This window comes from Mytilus californianus, unplaced genomic scaffold, assembly GCF_021869535.1.
Source record: "Mytilus californianus isolate M0D057914Y unplaced genomic scaffold, xbMytCali1.0.p SCAF_6, whole genome shotgun sequence".
In the NCBI taxonomy this organism is placed as follows: domain Eukaryota; kingdom Metazoa; phylum Mollusca; class Bivalvia; order Mytilida; family Mytilidae; genus Mytilus; species Mytilus californianus.
The window spans coordinates 32,486,520-32,509,292 of NW_026262712.1; the positions used below are offsets into that span (position 1 = coordinate 32,486,520).

Genomic DNA, 22,773 nt, shown 5'->3' on the forward strand with positions numbered 1-22,773 from the left:
TTATATTACACCACTGTCCCAGGTTAGGAGGAGGGTTGGCGCCTTTAAACATGTTTAACACCGCTATTTTTGGTATGTGTCCGTCCCAAGTCAGGAGCTTGTGGTTCAGTTTTTGTCGTTGGCTCATCTCTGTCATAGTTGTTTTTTGTAAATTGTTTTGTTATAATTCAGACCGCTAGTTTTCTCAATTGAATGTGAATGGTTCCATATTGTTCATGTCGGGGCCTTTTATATATGGTGTGGGTTTTTCTGATTTTCGAAGGCCGAACGGTTGCCTGTAAATGCTTACATCCATACGACATTTCTTTATTTTTTATAAAGATACATGTGAGTTATTATCAAATGAAAAAAAAAAAGATGCAGTGTTCAAAGTTACGAGTTGCTTCATACAAAACTGCATGCAGTATTTTAAAAATACACAAGAAACATGAGTTGTTATCTAAATACTGTAGATCTCATTTTTCTTTTTAAGCATAACAAGCGTGTAGGGCGGTCAAGCTCTGACTTGGTTCATACAAAAATTCATGAGAAACTTAGTATAAATGATATTTATTCTATTAAGTAATTTAATTAGTTAAACAGTATATCTAAACTAGACTATATATCTCGGTATGAGAACATCAATGATCATTAGACAAACAATTAAAAGAGTTTGAAAAAAACTATTACAATAACGATTTTCCATGCTTCTATTACAACTTCGGTGGTGTAAATAAAATCATTTGGCAGCTTAAATGATAAATATTCAAATCAAAGTAAAAGTAAATGCCTTGTCGTAAAAATTCGAAACCAGTAATTGATTTGTAGTTCTGTTATAATCAATAGACACAGGATGGGAAAGACCATCACTGGCTAACTCTTTGTATTGTTGTCCATCAGAAGATATAACTACTACTTTTTTCGAATATTCTCCTACTACGTATACATTACTATCATTGTCGACAGTTATACCACTCAGACCCCTGAGGACTTTTTCATTCTTAAATTTCCATTGTTCTGTACCTTGTAGATCATAACATGTAACGTTGTTTGATTGGTTATTTGTATGGTACATTTTGTCACCAAATATTGCCACGTAACAGCACGCTGGTATTTTATCGCGGACTATATCAATTGTTGAGTTGTTGTGCGGATTGATCAGTTGAATTCCTTTTCCTTCAGCAGAACAAATGAATTTGCCATCTGTCACTGCTATGCCATAATATTGAGAATCAACTGGTATTGTTTTCTTGATTTGTTTGTTTTGTATGTCGATGATTGTGATACATTTCCTACCTGACTCGCCTGATGTTACAGCAAGTGTGTTGTCGTGACTGATGTAGGCTATGTCGAATGCAAATGTCGGTGTAATCAATTCAAAGTCGTTGGTGCCGTCTAGGTTGAATACTCTTACAGCTCCACCAAAGTAAGACAAAAACGCCATTTTACCATCTGGTAACATGCAACAACCCGTAATGTTCTTTCCTGTTGTATTTATAGTTTGAAGCAGCTTCAAATTAATATTGTCGACTGACCTGGATGATATGTGCAGAAGCATTATTTGGGCTTGTTTGTCTTTCCTCCTTGTGAGGACTACATCGCATGGTTTTTTCTCAATCTTTACTTCTCCAAAGTTCTTGATACGATTAACTAAATCTTGCATGGCGGAATTTGTATTGTACGACAGTTCGCGGTCTTTAAACTTTTCGCTGTTAATCACAGACTGCAGGAATTCGTCTTTGATTGAGACATTTTTTTCTAGCTCCTTCATAGAAATAAATGTCTGTAGATCTGTAGCATGTTGCTTGATATTTTCAATGTTTGTTCGGAATTCAATTATCTCTCTTTCATTTTCCTTCAATAAGTTCAGTAGTTCGCTAATTATCTTATTTTCATTTGCTTCGGTTTCATTTAACTTTTTCATAATGTCGTCTTGTATTTTGTCTAAATGGTTGTTGATTGTAATCCTTGTTTGTTTCACTTCTTGTTCAATTTGCATTTTCTTTTCGGATAACCTCTTCAAGTTGTGTTCTCTATCATTTCGAATAATTTGAATATTGTCGGAAAGTTCTACTAATAATTGTTCTATTTCGTAAAAGGCATTCGAAAGTTTAGTGTTTTGAATTACATCAGCCAACTTGTCGAAGTCTCGACATTCCATATGATTTTCTACAATGCAACTACCACAGCAAAGACTTTCATGCTTTTTGCAATAAAATGTGTACTTCTCATTATGTTTGCCACAGGTTTGAGTGATTTTGACAATGTCACTTGGTATTTCCTGGTATTCACTTATTAGTACGGTGTAATGTTTTCGTGTTCCCTTTGACCTACTGTGGTGATCTTTGCATTCTGAACAAAGCCCTTCGTCACATTCAAAACACCAGATTATGGATGGTTTGGTAATATTACTTTGATCACATACACCACACACGGGTGTCGATGATGCCATTGTAAACAATAAAACTGGAAACAAAATAATTCAATTACAATGCATTACAATTAATAATGTATTCTATGATCTCTTAACATACATGTATCCCATCATCAATTAGAGGATTATTTGAATTTGTCTTTTGCAATTCATTAAAGAAGAAGAAACTTTACTAAACAATTTTTTTTATGATTTAAGTTGAATTTCGTAAACTTCAATATAGATTTTAAAATGCATATTTAAGGAGTATGTGTTAAAGAAAGAAATGGATTGACTTTTGACATCTAAAGAATAGAGTCTTCTAAGAAACTGACACGCTCAACTGACAAATATGTCATTTTGATATTAATATTCACATTATATACAATCAGCTTTTTTTATTGGATTGATCAGTTTCACTTTTTATAATTTCTCTGTATCTGCAATAGTTTTCGTGAAATAAGTCAAAAGCACAAACAATTAATAAAAATATGTGTCAGTCATGCTGAAATAAGGATTTATTTGATCATGTTTGTCTATCTGACTTATTTGTAAATTTTGGTTTGATGAACATTTTCCCTATGTGCAGTACTAAATGTTTAGAATAGTTTTTAAAATAATGGCTAAAAAACACAAATGGATTAAAACCGTCGTTTAAGGGCAATTACTCCTATTATGAGTCGATTGACAATTACCATGATTACCGACGTTTGACTTTTACGTAGGGTGTGTGTTGCTTATGAATGTTGCTGTTTACCATAATGGCATTTCTCATTATTTTAGAATAGTGTTTAAGAAAATACTACCAAAACCTATAAACTTGACAAATATTGTCATTCAAGGGCATACAGAATCGATTTACAATTTCTGTCTACCATATGTATTTGCAGGTCTTGGTATGCTGGTCACGTTAGCTGTCTATCATTATATATTATAGTTTTCAATATAATTGCCAAAAAGCAGTTAATGGGTTATGTAAGAGCTATAAATCAAAAAGAAATAAATTTCACATATTGGTGATGTTAAACTTGTATTAGATCTTACCGTTCTCGTTATTCTTGCTGTTTACTTTTTTACTCTTATTATCATTGTTTTTAGAAAAAAGCTATAAATAAAACCAATGGTTAAACTTGACATTCAAGGACAACAACTCATATTAAGAATCCATTTCCCAAGTTATTTGTTTGTGTTTCTAAACATTTTGCAATTTACATATTTTGCCTACTTCCTGAAGGTTTTGAGATAGTTGAAAGCGGCAAATATTGAAAAAAATCGACATTTCAAGGGCAACAACTCCAAAACATTGTGTCAGAATTTCATTAGTTTTTCAAATGTATATAGATCTTGTCACACTGATCATTTTAATCATTTAAACTTTAAACTTAATAACTTTAGATTTGATAACACACAAAAAATGGAAAAATGGACTTATTAGGAGTAATAACTCCGAAAGAGATTAACATCATTTTAGTAAATAAAAGTAGATAATTTTGCTGTGTGGCTAATTTTTGCCATAAAATATTGAAAGAAGCTTCTAAAATATCCAAGATAACCACGATAGCTTCCAAAACTTTAACAAATCCAACAAAACGAATAATCTAGATCAATTTCATCAAAACGAGAAATATGATTTTTCTACAAATATTCGGTTTAAAACATCTTGTCCTTTTTTAACAATTTTGCAATTTACATTTTGAACCACAGACTAGTTCTTATACTTTTATAGATATCAATAAAAAGTAAAATCACAAAAATACTGAACTCCGAGGAAAATTCAATCGGAAAGTCCCTAATCACATGACAAAATCAAATGACAAAACCCATCAAACGAATGGACAACAACTGTCATATTCCTGACTTGGTACAGGCATTTTCAAATGTAGAAAATGGTGGATTGAACCTGGTTTTATAGCGCTAAACCTCTCACTTGTACGACAGTCTTATCAAATTCCGTTATATTTACAACGATGCGTGAACAAAACAGACATTATAAATAAAATAGTCAAAATATGGGTACAGCAGTCATCACTGTGTTACAATATCAAAACAAACAATTATTTACAAAAAAAGCACAAAAGCATCTATCAAATTAAAAACCACATTCATTGCTTCGCGTGTCTGACGTCAGAAAATGTAAACGTCACATAAGAAAAAAGTTTGTCATTCAATGTTTATTCAAAACAATTTTATAATTTCACATGGGGAATGTTGGTATACAGGGTTAAAAAATCAAAAGTTATGTTAGAATTAATTTCAGAAATAGACCGAGATTTAAAATTGTCCAAAAGTTCTTTAGAATTTTAAAGAATCCACATATGGTAAATACCACTACGCGAGTAAAATAAATTTGTCGTTTGTCGTTCAAAGTATTTTCAAATTTATAATAGAACAATAACATAATGACATATAATAGAACAATAACATAATGACGGGATCTTTTAAAGTACAGAGTCACGTTATAAGAACCACGTTAACACAAAAAGTCGCATATACAAAACACACCAGCAAGAATGAAAGATAATACAAACACATTGACGGGATGTATGAGTACCTAGCCACGTCAAATGGATATCACAGAAAACAAACCAAACAGTAAAAGTAATATTAATAATAGAACAAAGACAAATGAAAGAACAATATTACACGTTGTTAAGATGATAAACAACGTCAGTATGCAGAATCTATACTTCAAGACCATCATGTATTATTTGTGAAGTTGATACGGAATATTTATCAACAAGGTCTTGGTACCTTCCGATGAACTTTTTTAGAAAAAGGACGAGACGTTCTTTGACATACCCCTGGTTCATCAACTTTCTGCTCAGACACTGGTGACGTTTTACAAAGTCTGAGTAGGAGCTGCAAGCTCTTGAATATCGAATAAGTTGGGAAATGTATATCCCATATGCAGGTGAAGTTGGTATATTGCTACTAAGGTGGGGGAAATTTATAATTTTAAAACTAAACTCGTCTCGTTTGTCATAGATTCTGGTACTGAGATGACTGTGTATGATAAAATAATAAAATAATAAATAATAATAAAACACTGGTAAAAACGTACAATTCATAGATAATAACTCGATTTAGAGTTTTTAGAATGTTTTGGGTAGATAGATCTTGCCATGCTGATCTTCATTTTTGGAAAAATACTCTTTTAACTTTGCTCTGATTGTTTTCAAAATAATGGCAAAAAACAGCAGTAAAAAATACAAAAATCTAAATTTCAGGGGCATTAAGGGGGTACCGTACACCTAAGAAAAGATAACTCTGACTGAAATTCTGAATTAACTTACGTCAATATAGCGTTTTAAAATACGCCTCATATTACAAGCGTTTTATTGACCTTGAATAGTTGTTTACCTGTTGATATGAAGCAGACGATACATCAATGTTATAATGGAACAGCGTAAACGTGATCCGTTTGGTAAATTTTCGAGGTCTAAATCTGCCGATAAGAAATCAAATCGTTCAGATTACTTCAAATGGTTAAATGATGGCAGGAAATTGGAAGATTCTCCGCAAGTCGGCTTGCGTAATGATCATGGCAATTACGTATACGAGTTTCTTGATGTTGGGGCCGAGGCTGAATTGGAAGATGATAACAAGTCTGATGTGTCAAAATCTTGGACAATGAGGAGAAGAATTGTTGAGTTGAATGTCCTAGCAAAAGTAATGTATTGCTGCACTTGCAAGTGTCCGCTTCACCTGTCAAATATTGTAGGAGAACGACTGTTTGGGCTAGGTGGTCTACTGATGGTGGATTGTGAACTGTGTCATACTGTAACTGATGTCCAGTTTGGGAAGAGGGGGCCATCTGGAAGTTATGACATCAACACAAAAGCTTCCATAGGTAGGTATAGAAACTATATGATTATATCACATGCTTGTAAATTATAATAGCCTGTATGATGCTAATATTTACAGTTTTACTGTTTACATTTTATTTATAATTAACATGTTGCATTGTTTATTTTTCATAATTATATTTAAATGCATTCATGATTTTTGTTTAATAAATAGATTAATATTGAGTCCTTGGGGGCAATTACAACTAATGTGTCTATATATATAGCTAACTCAACAGTGCATGCTGCTTGCATACTTGGGCAAATTGGGGTGTTGGGAAAACTTTTTAGATTAAGGTATTTAGGATTTTTTCTGAGACAAATGCCTGTGCCTTATAGCAAATTAATTGTTGAAAACATTGTCATTGTTTAATGAACATCAACAACTTTCAACCCCTCCCTTCTTATCTTTTTCATAGTCAAAGTAGGCTTTGAAAAGAGTTATAATAACTAGTTATAAACTGTGAAATATTTTTTTTAGGGCTTGGCCATTAAATGTACAACTATATGTACATTATCATATCATGCAAATATTCTTAGATGATGTTTTGTAAGCCAAGTCAGAGAAATTAGCACAGGACTGTCAGCCTGTGTCCTGTTAATATATCTTTAGTCTAGGAAATTTTAAAGAATTTTACAATTTTAAGAGAAACAAATTACCATCTTTTCTTTGTTTATAACACAACTGTTTCTTAGTCTTAGAAATGCAGGTGTGTACATTTTCCATTATTAAGACATCAATTTTCTTTCTCAATTTTAATAATACCTCATATTCTATTAAAGGAATGATACATGCAGGGATGGGCCCAACTCATCTGCAGAACTTTCTAGCAGAATGTAACCTGCCATCCATTACAGAGAGCACATTAAGGAAAAAAGAGAAAGAATTAAGTGGACAGATTAAAAATGTAACAATCCAGTCGTGCAATATGGCACAAAGAGAGGAAAAGTCACTTAGCACAAATGGCAATGTAAGTATTAAATGTATGCACACAAAGTGGAATATCCAGACTGGATGCCCCTTTCTAAAAAACTAAGTCTTTTTTACCCCCCACCCCCCCCCCCCCCCCCCCCAAAAAAAAAAAAACCAAACAAACCTTATATTGTATAACTTTTTATGGAGTACATCTAGAAAGTCCTAGATCCTAGATTTAATTCAAGGGACTTAGGTAATATATATGAGAATTATAATGCAATTTGATCATGTAATGCTACATTGTATATATGTACAGGTATGTCATAAGAAACTTCAAAGTAACATCAAACATGTTTTTGAAGTGAAGCTGATTTTTTATTATTTCATGGTTTCATGCATCAAGAATCATTCAAAGAATTATTAAACAAATAACAGTTTCACAGAAGAGTAAATTTGTAATATTAAAATGTGTCCCCTTAGTAAATATTGTCCTAATTACAAAAAATACAATAATCATTTAGGTATAAGTGTGAGACAGACAGAATAAACAACAATACATGTACATGCATGTACAGATCAAGACTTTTCACCACCTAAAATTGCACAGGACAGCACAATTTTTGAAATTTTTTCAGTAGATTTAACAGTGAGGACCAGCAGAATTTCTTTAAGGACCACAAAAACAATAATTTCTAATTGTGTATTTGGTGTGCAGTCACTGCAAATGTTTGTTTCTGCATACATATGCATCCAAAAGATTTGTTTGTGTTCTTAATAATGTATTTGTAGCTTACTACAAAACTAGGTATCCTAAAGGTGAAGGTAAATGTTTAAGGTCAATCTATAAAAAACTTGCTGGGACTTTTTTTTATTAGAAATGCAATCTTTTTTAGATTGAAGCAAGTTTTGACGGCGACTGGCAAAAGAGAGGCTCCGGTTGGAATTATAATAGTAATACATGTAAATAAACAGCATTCATATTATATAATTTAATGTCTGACATTCATGATTTAATTACTGTATTTTGTTAAATTTTGCTGAATCAATTATTAATATAAATAACTTAATTGGACAAAGAATTAATTTCACTATTTAGTTTGATATAAGACATGTAAGAAGCTGTAGTTAAAGAAATATCTTCCCATACTTATTTTTATTCAATCCCTAGGCTAGATCTCTTTAACTTACCTGGTTCAATTATAGCAAATAGGTGAGCTTTTGCCATCATTTTGCATACATTATAGAAGTAAGATGTGTTACATGATTGCCAGTGACTCAACTGTCCACCAGAGCTCAAATGAATTGGAAGTAGGCAATTATAGCTAGACAACTATAAAACCTTCAATAATGAGAAAAACTTATATCCAACATGAAAAATACCAAACAATTCAAATGAAAAAACTAACGGCGTAAATAATAACAAAACAATTTATGAAGAAAATATGACAGATGTAAACTAACAACAACCACTGAACTACAGGCTCCTTATTATCAATATCTGTCCGTCATATTAATCTGTAACATTACATCTGTGAACCTTTCATTAAAATATCCATTATCCTACACTTCTAAACAAATTGAAACCAAACTTCAAAAAAATATTTACTAAACTGTTTATCATTGCATCATGTATGTAATACCTTTTACTTTAATTCTTGCAGGACATGCAACTTTTATTGGAAAGGAGACAGGAAAGGTGTTGTCCTTTGATTTAAGGAGTAAGACTTGTAAGGTTTGTGAATTCCATCTTAATAGAAAAGAGACTGTTCCGGAGCATGAGTGTCAGTTGAATTGGCATGGCTCTAGTAAATCCATGGAGGCAGATATGGCGGTTTCTATGGCCCACAGATTAAAAGGTGATGAATGTGAAATTAATGGTATGTCTCATATTCAAAATAAAGAATTTTGAAATACAATTTCATGTAATGAGTTCCCCAAAATGCATTGAAAATATCATATAAAGGGAAATAACTCTTCTTTCAACAATACTTTTAAATTTGAAAGGTGAATATTTTGTGATTTTCACAGGAAACTAAGATTTTGTTCTTACACTTTTATGACAAAGAATCAATTAATTTTGTTGTTAATGATATAACATAAGCAATTGCATGTAAAAATCCAGTTTATATTTATTTTAGTTGCTTTATTTACATTAGCTACATGTAATTAAATAAGGCAGAATATAACAGCTATCACTATTTTCCAAATAAAAAAAATATGCTTGCAGTTGTATATCTTGACCGCTGTTGTGTTGCCTTTTTGTAGGTTTATAATTCTTCAATCTTCATTTCAGTCATACATGCTGATAATGATGCAGCAACATCAGCCAGACTTGAAGTTGAGTTTGAAAATATAAAGAAAAAAGATGACCAGAACCATGTAAAGAAGGGTATATCAACAAGCAAATATAATATTTCAAAGAGGTATTTTCACAAATTAATTTTAGTGTTACGAGTATGTCTATGATATGAAAAGGCTTAAGCCCATCCTTTACCAAATCAAATCATACTTATAGATCTTATTATATTGATCTGTCAAGACTACAAACTCTAAAAAAAACATTACAATGAAATTTCAATTTTGTGTTGTTCAAAGACATGTAAAGATCTTTGCATTTTTGTGTTATCTGAATTCACAAACATTACATTGAAAATTGAAAGAACTATTAGTATATATATGAGTAATCTTCATGGCTTATGGAACGACCAAATAGTTTTTAGTGAGGCTTTATGAAGTTTAGAATAAAAAGGCCGGACTTAAAAAATAGAAACTAGGACCCTTTTTTTCTGAAAATTAAAAGGCAGATGCATGAATCCATGATTGAAGATTTAGTTCATGCCCCATAAAAGTCTGAAGGGTGCTTGCTCCCTCAATAGTATAGACAGATAAGCAATAAAAAAAAGAAGACTTTTTAAATTTTTTTTTTACATTAATTATTTGTTTCTTATTTTGTAGTTAAAAGAATTGCAAAAGGATGAAACAAAAAAATATTTTGAGGTGCTTTATGTATTCCATTAAGGGAGGTGACAATGAAGATGACATTAAGATTGGGCTGCAAAGAATTGTACCAGATATTTTTGGATCACATGAAAATTGTAAAGATGCTGACTGGTGTAGCTATCATCAAGATCCAGAAACATTTACGTAAGATCTTCTATACTGGTATTGACAACATATTGTTAGCTTACTGGGGCCCGAAGGGCCCCATGTGAGCTTATACCATCACTTGGCGTTCGTCTGTCGTCGTCGTCGTAAACTATTTCAAAAATCTTCTCCTTTGAAACTACTGGGCTAAATACCTTCAATCTTAAAATAAATGTTCCTTAGGGTATGTAGTTTATAAATTGTATCCAAAGTTTTGATCCATCGACAAACATGGCCGCCATGGCTAAAAATAGAACATAGGGGTCAAATGTAGTTTTTGGCTTATATCTCAAAAACTAAAGCTTTTAAAGCAAATCTGACAATGGGTAAAATTGTTCAATTGGTCAAGATCTATCAGCCCTGAAATTTTCAGACGAATCGAACAACCAATTGTTGGGTTGCTGCCACTAAATTGGTAGTTTAAAGGAAATTTTGCAGTTTTTTGTTATTATCTTGAATATTATTATAGATAGATATAAACTGTAAACAGCAATAATGTTCAGCAAATTAAGATCTACAAAAAAGTTAAATGACCAAAATTGTCAATTGACCGCTTAAGGAGTTATTGCCCTTAAAGCTTTAAAGACAATTTTACACAATTTGTTCATCAAGTTTGCTAACATTAAAAAATCTTCTCCTCTGAAACTATTGTGCCTAATACTTCTTAACTTTAAATAAATGTTCCTTTAGGAATTTAGTTTATGAATTATATCCGAATTTTTTATCAATCAACAAACATGGCCGCCATGGCTAAAAATAGAACATAGGGGTCAAATGCAGTTTTTGGCTTATATCTCAGAAACTAAAGCATTTAGAGAAAATCTGACATGGGGTAAAAATGTTTAAAAGGTCAAGATCTATCATCCCAGACTTTTTCAGACAAACATTGTTGGGTTGCTGCCACTAAATTGGTTATTTGAAGGAAATTTTGCAGTTTTTGGTTGCTATCTTGAATATTATTGAAGATAAAGATAAACTGTAAACAGCAAAAAATGTCCAATAAAGTAAGATCTACAAAAAGGTTTCATATGATCAAAATTGTCAATTGACCCCTTAAGAAGTTATTGCCCTTTAAGGACAATTTTATACAAGTTGTTTATGTTTTTTAACTTTAAAAAAAGAAATGAATCTAGTATAAATTTTGTATTTTATTTCCTTGTACGTCAAGAAACATAGAAACTATGGCTAAAATGGAACATATGGGTAAAATGCATTTATTTGCTTTTGAAGAAAATATGACAGATACAATGAACATTGAAGTGGCATTTTTAAGCCACTCATTAATATATATTGAAAAGCAAAACTAATCATTGATGAAAGATTTAACCAGGTTTTAACAGGTGAGCGATTCAGGCTCTTGAGAGCCTCTTGTTTTCTGTATTGTCTCATTTCTCAAAGAATTAATAGATATAAGATGTGGTATGAGTGCTAATGAGACACCTCTTCCATCCAATTCACAATTTGTAAAAAGAAACCAATGATACATATGTCAATCCTAAAAATTGATTCCTTAGTATGCTGAATCTTACCGTGTATTAAGTTTTTGGATTTTGGCCCGGTTTTTAAATTGGTCCACATTGAGGTCCAAAGGGTCAAAAATTAAACTTTGTTTGATTTCATCAAAAATTGAATTATAGGGGTTCTTTGATATGACGAATCCAACTGTGTATTTAGGTTCTTAATTTTTGGTCCCGTTTTCAAATTGATCTACATTAAGGTCCAAAGGGTCCAAAATTATACTTTGTTTGTTTTTAACAAAAATTGAATTCATGGGGTTCTTTGATATGCTGAATCTAAACATATATTTAGATTTTTGATTATGGGCCCAGTTTTCAAGTCAGTCCAAATTGGGGTCCAAAATTAAACTTTGTTTGATTTCAACAAAAATTTAATATATGGGGTTCTTTGATATGCTGAATCTAACCATGTATTAAGTTTTTGGATTTTGAACCCCATTTAAATTGGCCTACATTGAGGTCCAAAGTGTCCAAATTAAACTTTGTTTGATTTCATCAAAAATTGACTTATTAGGGTTCTTTGATATGCGGAATCTAACCTTGTATTTAGATTTTTAATTTTTGGTCCCTTTTCTAATTGGTCTACATTAAGGTCAAAGGGTCCAAAATTAAACTTTGTTTGATTTCAACAAAAATTGAATATATTGGGTTCTTTGATATGCTGAATCTTACCATGTATTTAGATTTTTGATTTTGGGTCCCGTTATCAAATTGGTCCATATTGAGGTCAAAAGGGTTCAATATTAAATTTTATTTGATTTCTTAAAAAAATGAATTCTTGAGGTTCTTTGATATGCTTAATCTAACCATGTATTTAGATTTTGGATATTTGACCTTAGTAGGTGAATGCCCAATTTAAAAATTTTAATTTCTTAGACTACATTCATTTTGTGTCAGAAATCTATGCTGTGTCAAATATTAATAACAATTCAAATTCAGAGCTGTATCAAGCTTGAATGTTGTGTCCATACTTGCCCCAACTGTTCAGGGTTCGACCTCTGCGGTAGTATCAAGCTGCACCCACTTTTTGTTCTAAGAACTCCCCTTTTTTCTTAACAACTCCTGCCCCTGTTTTAGAATTTCTTGATCCGCCCATGTACAGAAATATTGAACATATACTTATACTAAATATTAACACTAAAGTTTCAGGCTAAGTATTTTGTGCAAATAAAAATTTGAAATGTAAATTTTATTTTCATTTTATTCAACTCCATTTTAGGTATAAAAGTTTACCAAATGGGAAACCGCTCAAGTCTGAAGGATTAAAGGTTGAATTGAATAATTTAGTGCAAAAAATGATTGGTAGGAGTAATTCTTTAAATGATCTTGGATCTACACAGTCAAATGAAAGCTTTAACCAGCTTGTATCTGTAAAGGCCCCTAAATCAAGGTAATTTGTATATATATTTGCATGTCAGATCACATTCTAAAGCAACAATGAATACAAGTATAAAAAATATGTTTTATGATTACCAATAACTAAGACAACTCTACACTAGAGAGCAAATGACACAGAAATTAACAGCTATGGGTCACAGAAAGGCATTTAACAATGATCAATTCTCATATGACATAGTAAGCTATAAAAGGCCCCAATTCACAAATTTATGTATAGATATAAAAAGATGTGGTATGAGTGCTAATGAGACACCTCTTCCATCCAAGTCACAATTTGTAAAAAGAAACCAATTATACATATGTCAAAGTTCAACATTCAACACAATTCAAACAAGAAAACTAATGGCCAAATTAATGTAAAAAATCAATAAATGAAAAACAAATATGTCACATTGCAATTACTGACAGCTAGTTCAAAGCCAATAACAAAAAAAAAACCCATGCATCTAAGACTTAATTATCTTGTCAGGCTATCTGCAGCTGTGCTTCAGAAAAATGAAGGATATGGCTACTTATCCAAGGTAACTATGAAAATTTTAACATCTTCTTTTTGAACGAAGGGTGACATAGTGATTGAATATGATTGCTTCTTTTTCTTTCCTCTTCTATTTCTTTCTTCTTCTTCATCTTTTCAGAAAAGCCTGTTCAGACCATAACTTTATTAATCTTTTGATATAGCATATAATGAATTTTTAGTATGTGGGTATATCACTTGTGTCAAGTTCCAGGATTGGTAACTAAGACCTTGACCTAAAGTTCATTAAAATTAAATTTTTAGTACTATCTTTATGTCCACTCCATGTCTTTTTGTCCGTCTGACCTTACTCTCATCCTCTTTCATTTCCTCACTCTAACTGAAGTTTGCCTCATCACGGAAAGTGAGTCACTTATTGTTCTAGAGTCATGCCCTTTATAACTTGCAAATTGTTTTGTTTCCTTACTCTAACATAAGTTTGTCTGATACAACTTTTATAGAACTGATACATATAAGAATCACAACACTCAGACAGAGTTCAAATTTGTGTTGTGACTCATTTGTCAACCTATAGTTCTGTCCCTTTTTAACTTGGAAAATTGCAAAGCTACAGCGGAGGCATTCATGACATCTTACACATTTTCCTTTAATAATTTTTTTATCTTTTTGAAACCATGTTACATGTTGCATCCAATGTTTATATACAAGGAGATTACTGTATTGCTTTTTTAGCCCTGCAGATATACATTGTACAATTTACAGTCACGAATCATGTTTATCTAGTATGTAACTCAATTATCTTCTTTCTTCTCAAATTGTTATCAGATGTGGTATGTGTGCTAATGCAACAACTATCCATCCAAGTCACGATATATAAAGAGTTACCATTATAGGTCAAAATATGTGTTCACGATGGAGACTACTGTTTTTTCTTGATTTTTAATATTTTAATGCATATATGTATTACATTTTAATTATGTTTCATTTTTTTAGATCAATGAAGCAGCAAACCTCTCTCCAGGAGAATTTACAATATCAATTTCCTCTGTAAGAGATAAAAAAAATGGAAAAAAGAAAAGAAAAAAAGAGTTCAAAGGAATATAAAGTTGGCCGTATACAAAAGAAAAGAAACCGCAATAAGAACGAGCGTAAACATCTGTTAAGAGAAGGAAAAACCTATGGATCTCAAATGGAATTTGATCGTCAACAGGACCCTGAGCAAACCACAGAAATTCCACTTCCTGTTAATCTAGATGGCACTGAATGCAAAGTGTTTTTTGATTTAGAAACAACAGGCTTGGGTAGGAATAGCGACATCATTCAGATAGCAGCTAAGTCAAATTCAAATAGTTTTAACAGATATGTCATCCCAAGAGTGGACATTCAGATCGAGGCCAGTAAGATCACTGGTATAACATACAGCCATGGAACAAATAAAACGTATGTTCGAGGAGATATAGTTGAACCTGTGACACTACATAAAGCCCTACTTGATTTTATACATTTTTAAAGGAACAGAACCAGCCAATTATACTAGGTCATAACATTTGTAACTTTGACATTCCTGTAATTGTTAACAAATTGAAAGAAATTCATGTAATTTGTTTTTCGACATTTTGTGAAACCGTGAAAGGTTTTATTGACACAATGAAAGTGGCTAGAAAATATATTTCAAAAAATGATGTAGAAAATTTTAAGCAGCAGACTCTTGTCAAACAGTTTGTAGGAGAAAATTACTCTGCCCACAATGCAATAGAGGATGTGGATTCATTAAAAACATTATACAACAGTAAATTTACCTCACTAGTGAAATCTGATGATGTATTTTCCATTTTATACCACAATTGCATGGACTCCTACTCTGACTTACTAAGTAATAAAATTGTTTCAAGGCTAGTTTGCATGCAACTAGCAAAAGATGGTATATCGTTGAAACACCTCAAACTGGCATCTGTACGAGATGTAAATGGACTGAAATTTGTCTTACAGGACCATAAGATACCACCAAAGAGTGTGAAATGCATTCAGGACTACTTTCAGACTGAGGAATGAATTTTGTATGGCCAAAAAATAAATATATGTCTGTGTTTTCCTATAACCTGACTGTGTCTACCCTGATACTTGTTTTATTATTTTCCCAACACAATGAATTTGCCAAGGATATGATGTTTCAGTCTGTCCATTTGTCTATATATATCCTATTCTTGTTAGTTCAACTCCTTAACAACCACACAACAGAATTTAATGAAATTTGGAAGGTGGTAAGAATGCAATAAGTGTGTATATTACAAATTTCTATGAAATTTTGATTCCCTGCATTATCATTTTTATATTTTGAGTTATAGTCCCAGCTCAATTGACACTGAAAAATAAATAATTTGCCATTTTTATCTGCAAAAAAATGACCGCCAAAGTCAAATATACTAGTGGTTGGATATTGTACCCTATGAAATAAAAATTTCAAAAATCATTTATCTGAAGCTACTAAAATAAAATGAACCAAACTTTAAAGTCTCATGAAGGTCAAATTTGCAAGGAACACACCACTTCATGATAATACATTCATATTTGCCAAAGATGTAAGACCTAGGTCAAAAGTCATGGCCTGGTCATTTTCATGCTAAAAACTACATAAAGTTGACCTTGTGGTCAAATTTCAAGATCACATGAAGGTCATCATGGTGCAAGACACATTACCTGATGATGATACATCTACATACCAAAGATCTAAGTCCAAGGTCAAAAAACAACAAGGCATGGTAAAGTGTTAATAGTAAAAAAAAAAATGACCTTGAGGTCAATTTAAGGTCACATGAAGATCATCACAACACAGGACACTCCATCTCATTATGATACATCCTCATACAAAAGATACAGGACCTAGGTAAAAAAAAAACAACAACAAAAATGCATATGGCCTTGTTTTCTATCAAAAATTCATATATTTGACCTTGAGGTCAAATTTCAAGGTCACATGAAAGTCATCTTGATATGTGACACTCTACCTCATGATGATACTTCAACATGCAAAATATCTAAGCCCTAGGTCAAAAGACAAGAAAACTATGCCCCAAATATATTATCAGAATGGAACTTGCTCTTATTTATTGAGGGTGGTGGTATTATAAAAAACTATAATTAAAAAAAATCTGGTGGATAAAATTTATACATTTTTGCAAGAATTACAAACTGATATAGCACTACAAATGGTTAGTTTTAAAAAAAAATTAAACGACACGTTTTTTTTTTTTTTAAATTTTTTCTTCAAATACTTGACCCATCATATTCACTGTGGGGGGGCTGAATCTGAGACCCCCCTTTTTAAATTCGGACAAAAATTCAAATCCAGAATAAAAAAAATACAAGTAAAGGGAATAGGTGAACTAAAATTCGCCTCAGTTTTCACTATTAACTATGCTATTGTCAATTTAGGATCAATTTTAAATTTTTTAACATATATACCCCTATACCCATATTTCTGAAACTTCCAAATTTGGCTGATATTAGCATGTAAAAGATGCCATATTCGAGTTGCCAAATCTTTTAAACGTATGATTCAAATCCTTCGAAATTTTTATAAGATGTTTAGCTTGGCCTAGTTTATCAATGGGATAAAAACAAGAAAAATTAAACGACAGTTTTTTTTTGGATTATAGTGTTGGGTACCCCCTTAAGTGACCATTAAACATTACCAGGTATTTTTCCTCTAATTGCTATAGTTCGCATGTTCTATTTCTAGCAATAGAGGCCAAATTTGACGAACAGAACATATAAACAGATTATATATACATTGAACGATACATTGCCAGATTTGACATTTTAATCCATGTTAAATTATCCTGACATGTTTCACTAACTGTGTTTTTACTGTTGTACTTAAAAAGAAAAAAAAAACTAAATATTATTGTTTGATTTATTTTTTGTTTAACTTTGCCGCATAAAGGGATATAACTGAGTAACAGAAACTTTTGTGAAACCAATGATACATATGTCAATCCTAAAAATTGATTCCTTAATATGCTGAATCTAACCGTGTATTAAGTTTTTGGATTTTGGCCCGGTTTTTAAATTGGTCCACATTGAGGTCCAAAGGGTCAAAAATTAAACTTTGTTTGATTTCATCAAAAATTGAATTATAGGGGTTCTTTGATATGACGAATCCAACTGTGTATTTAGGTTCTTAATTTTTGGTCCCGTTTTCAAATTGATCTACATTAAGGTCCAAAGGGTCCAAAATTATACTTTGTTTGTTTTTAACAAAAATTGAATTCATGGGGTTCTTTGATATGCTGAATCTAAACATATATTTAGATTTTTGATTATGGGCCCAGTTTTCAAGTCAGTCCAAATTGGGGTCCAAAATTAAAATTTGTTTGATTTCAACAAAAATTGAATATATGGGGTTCTTTGATATGCTGAATCTAACCATGTATTAAGTTTTTGGATTTTGAACCCCATTTAAATTGGCCTACATTGAGGTCCAAAGGGTCCAAATTAAACTTTGTTTGATTTCATCAAAAATTGACTTATTAGGGTTCTTTGATATGCGGAATCTAACCTTGTATTTAGATTTTTAATTTTTGGTCCCATTTTCTAATTGGTCTACATTAAGGTCAAAGGGTCCAAAATTAAACTTTGTTTGATTTCAACAAAAATTGAATATATTGGGTTCTTTGATATGCTGAATCTTACCATGTATTTAGATTTTTGATTTTGGGTCCCGTTATCAAATTGGTCCATATTGAGGTCAAAAGGGTTCAATATTAAATTTTATTTGATTTCTTAAAAAAATGAATTCTTGAGGTTCTTTGATATGCTTAATCTAACCATGTATTTAGATTTTGGATATTTGACCTTAGTAGGTAAATGCCCAATTTAAAAATTTTAATTTCTTAGACTACATTCATTTTGTGTCAGAAATCTATGCTGTGTCAAATATTAATAACAATTCAAATTCAGAGCTGTATCAAGCTTGAATGTTGTGTCCATACTTGCCCCAACTGTTCAGGGTTCGACCTCTGCGGTAGTATCAAGCTGCACCCATTTTTTGTTCTAAGAACTCCCCTTTTTTCTTAACAACTCCTGCCCCTGTTTTAAAATTTCTTGATCCGCCCATGTATAGAAATATTGAACATATACTTATACTAAATATTAACACTAAAGTTTCAGGCTAAGTATTTTGTGCAAATAAAAATTTGAAATGTAAATTTTATTTTCATTTTATTCAACTCCATTTTAGGTATAAAAGTTTACCAAATGGGAAACCGCTCAAGTCTGAAGGATTAAAGGTTGAATTGAATAATTTAGTGCAAAAAATGATTGGTAGGAGTAATTCTTTAAATGATCTTGGATCTACACAGTCAAATGAAAGCTTTAACCAGCTTGTATCTGTAAAGGCCCCTAAATCAAGGTAATTTGTATATATATTTGCATGTCAGATCACATTCTTAAGCAACAATGAATACAAGTATAAAAAATATGTTTTATGATTACCAATAACTAAGACAACTCTACACTAGAGAGCAAATGACACAGAAATTAACAGCTATGGGTCACAGAAAGGCATTTAACAATGATCAATTCTCATATGACATAGTAAGCTATAAAAGGCCCCAATTCACAAATTTATGTATAGATATAAAAAGATGTGGTATGAGTGCTAATGAGACACCTCTTCCATCCAAGTCACAATTTGTAAAAAGAAACCAATTATACATATGTCAAAGTTCAACATTCAACACAATTCAAACAAGAAAACTAATGGCCAAATTAATGTAAAAAATCAATAAATGAAAAACAAATATGTCACATTGCAATTACTGACAGCTAGTTCAAAGCCAATAACAAAAAAACCCATGCATCTAAGACTTAATTATCTTGTCAGGCTATCTGCAGCTGTGCTTCAGAAAAATGAAGGATATGGCTACTTATCCAAGGTAACTATGAAAATTTTAACATCTTCTTTTTGAACGAAGGGTGACATAGTGATTGAATATGATTGCTTCTTTTTCTTTCCTCTTCTATTTCTTTCTTCTTCTTCATCTTTTCAGAAAAGCCTGTTCAGACCATAACTTTATTAATCTTTTGATATAGCATATAATGAATTTTTAGTATGTGGGTATATCACTTGTGTCAAGTTCCAGGATTGGTAACTAAGACCTTGACCTAAAGTTCATTAAAATTAAATTTTTAGTACTATCTTTATGTCCACTCCATGTCTTTTTGTCCGTCTGACCTTACTCTCATCCTCTTTCCTTTCCTCACTCTAACTGAAGTTTGCCTCATCACGGAAAGTGAGTCACTTATTGTTCTAGAGTCATGCCCTTTATAACTTGCAAATTGTTTTGTTTCCTTACTCTAACATAAGTTTGTCTGATACAACTTTTATAGAACTGATACATATAAGAATCACAACACTCAGACAGAGTTCAAATTTGTGTTGTGACTCATTTGTCAACCTATAGTTCTGTCCCTTTTTAACTTGGAAAATTGCAAAGCTACAGCGGAGGCATTCATGACATCTTACACATTTTCCTTTAATAATTTTTTTATCTTTTTGAAACCATGTTACATGTTGCATCCAATGTTTATATACAAGGAGATTACTGTATTGCTTTTTTAGCCCTGCAGATATACATTGTACAATTTACAGTCACGAATCATGTTTATCTAGTATGTAACTCAATTATCTTCTTTCTTCTCAAATTATTATCAGATGTGGTATGTGTGCTAATGCAACAACTATCCATCCAAGTCACGATATATAAAGAGTTACCATTATAGGTCAAAATATGTGTTCACGATGGAGACTACTGTTTTTTCTTGATTTTTAATATTTTAATGCATATATGTATTACATTTTAATTATGTTGCATTTTTTTAGATCAATGAAGCAGCAAACCTCTCTCCAGGAGAATTTACAATGTCAATTTCCTCTGTAAGAGATACAAAAAATGGAAAAAAGAAAAGAAAAAAAGAGTTCAAAGGAATATAAAGTTGGCCGTATACAAAAGAAAAGAAACCGCAATAAGAACGAGCGTAAACATCTGGTAAGAGAAGGAAAAACCTATGGATCTCAAATGGAATTTGATCGTCAACAGGACCTTGAGCAAACCACAGAAATTCCACTTCCTGTTAATCTAGATGGCACTGAATGCAAAGTGTTTTTTGATTTAGAAACAACAGGCTTGGGTAGGAATAGCGACATCATTCAGATAGCAGCTAAGTCAAATTCAAATAGTTTTAACAGATATGTCATCCCAAGAGTGGACATTCAGATCGAGGCCAGTAAGATCACTGGTATAACATACAGCCATGGAACAAATAAAACGTATGTTCAAGGAGATATAGTTGAACCTGTGACACTACATAAAGCCCTACTTGATTTTATACATTTTTTAAAGGAACAGAACCAGCCAATTATACTAGGTCATAACATTTGTAACTTTGACATTCCTGTAATTGTTAACAAATTGAAAGAAATTCATGTAATTTGTTTTTCGACATTTTGTGAAACCGTGAAAGGTTTTATTGACACAATGAAAGTGGCTAGAAAATATATTCCAAAAAATGATGTAGAAAATTTTAAGCAGCAGACTCTTGTCAAACAGTTTGTAGGAGAAAATTACTCTGCCCACAATGCAATAGAGGATGTGGATTCATTAAAAACATTATACGACAGTAAATTTACCTCACTAGTGAAATCTGATGATGTATTTTCCATTTTATACCACAATTGCATGGACTCCTACTCTGACTTACTAAGTAATAAAATTGTTTCAAGGCCAGTTTGCATGCAACTAGGAAAAGATGGTATATCGTTGAAACACCTCAAACTGGCATCTGTACGAGATGTAAATGGACTGAAATTTGTCTTACAGGACAATAAGATACCACCAAAGAGTGTGAAATGCATTCAGGACTACTTTCAGACTGAGGAATGAATTTTGTATGGCCAAAAAATAAATATATGTCTGTGTTTTCCTATAACCTGACTGTGTCTACCCTGATACTTGTTTTATTATTCTCCCAACACAATGAATTTGCCAAGGATATGATGTTTCAGTCTGTCCATTTGTCTACCCTACTGAAAATGAGTACGGGATTCCACTGGTATTCAGTGGAAAAAAATATTCCGATGGAATCCCATTAGAATTTCATCCAAAACATCTAAAATATTTTTCACACTGTAATACCAATGGAAAATCAGTGAAATTTCCAATGAAACTTCCAAAGATTTTCCAATTAATTTCCAGTGGAATATTATTGTTTACATTTCAGTGGAGTTTTGATTTAATGCAAATATTCCAGTGGAATTTTGGACTTAGAAATTTAAAGGAATATATAATTCTAATTCAATTTTTTTCAAATAATTAAGTGCATGATTATTATATAAAGGATTTAATTTGTAACATATAATTTGCTGGCCTGATAAGAAATTAAATATTATAATCATGATAATATATGGGATGTAATGAATATTTCATAAACCTACATAGATACATGTATATGAAACATTTGTTCAAAAAAGTTACATGGTTAAACGTAATATGAAATCACTTGCCTAGCAACAAATGAAAATAATCATTTGGTCTGAAAGACCCCCCCCCCCCCCCCTCCCATATAAAATAAGTAAAATGGTAGCTCCTCATATGTAGGGTGAATATAATGCATCACCATATAGCCTATGAGTATGACACATTGAAAGGATACATTTTAACTATTAGGAAATAAAATTAAATGTGCAATAATATAAATAAATTGGGTTGAGAATAAGATTCTGTTTGATTTAACGAACAAAAACAATTACGATTCTTTTTGAAAAATGTGCATGGCTCTTAAAAGGGCCGTTTTTAAACAGATCTGTTGCAGAAATTATCTTCAGTCTGTACGAATTGTTAGGATAACTCCGTTTTTTTCTTCAAGTGACCGTACTGGAAACTGCCTTGCACTAGTCTACATGTATACAATAATATAATTATTTCTCCTTTGACTTCATCATATTCATTAACTGTTACTGGTCTACTGTTCTTTTGAGAAAAATAAAGTGAACGGCTTTCATTTTCCACATTGTTCTATAAACTGTT

General features: G+C 31.7%; 3 protein-coding genes and 1 long non-coding RNA gene across 6 annotated transcripts in view; 3 read left to right on the top strand and 1 right to left on the bottom strand.

The window, feature by feature from the left end:
• Positions 1-530: 530 nt before the first annotated feature.
• Positions 531-22,773, bottom strand: part of LOC127705001 (uncharacterized) — a 28,127-nt gene continuing 5,884 nt past the window's right edge. The window contains exon 2 of the mRNA XM_052209249.1: positions 531-2,445. Within this exon, the coding sequence (XP_052065209.1) occupies positions 746-2,431 (1,686 nt within the window). The 5' untranslated portion in view covers positions 2,432-2,445 and the 3' untranslated portion in view covers positions 531-745. The remainder of the gene's footprint in view (positions 2,446-22,773) is intronic.
• Positions 4,097-7,294, top strand: LOC127705014 (uncharacterized). The gene is made up of 2 exons (XR_007983608.1): positions 4,097-6,242; positions 7,021-7,294. It is a non-coding gene; the product is annotated as an uncharacterized LOC127705014 (long non-coding RNA).
• LOC127705008 (uncharacterized) lies at positions 7,814-9,666 on the top strand. Its single transcript, XM_052209256.1, has 2 exons — positions 7,814-9,030; positions 9,447-9,666. The coding sequence occupies exons 1-2, from the start codon at positions 8,781-8,783 to the stop codon at positions 9,617-9,619; spliced, it is 423 nt and encodes a 140-aa protein (XP_052065216.1). The 5' UTR covers positions 7,814-8,780; the 3' UTR covers positions 9,620-9,666.
• LOC127705004 (uncharacterized) lies at positions 12,720-21,696 on the top strand. Of its 3 annotated transcripts, none has more exons than XR_007983602.1 (2): positions 12,720-13,733; positions 14,681-15,805. XR_007983602.1 is itself a non-coding variant. In XM_052209253.1 (2 exons), the coding sequence occupies exon 2, from the start codon at positions 20,641-20,643 to the stop codon at positions 21,628-21,630; it is 990 nt and encodes a 329-aa protein (XP_052065213.1). In that variant the 5' UTR covers positions 12,725-13,733; positions 20,571-20,640; the 3' UTR covers positions 21,631-21,696. The 3 variants fall into 3 exon arrangements, 2 of the variants coding, with proteins under 2 accessions (XP_052065213.1, XP_052065212.1); XM_052209253.1 differs by lacking the exon at positions 14,681-15,805 and adding an exon at positions 20,571-21,696 and having other exon boundaries at positions 12,725-13,733; XM_052209252.1 differs by lacking the exons at positions 12,720-13,733; positions 14,681-15,805 and adding exons at positions 19,456-19,623; positions 20,571-21,696.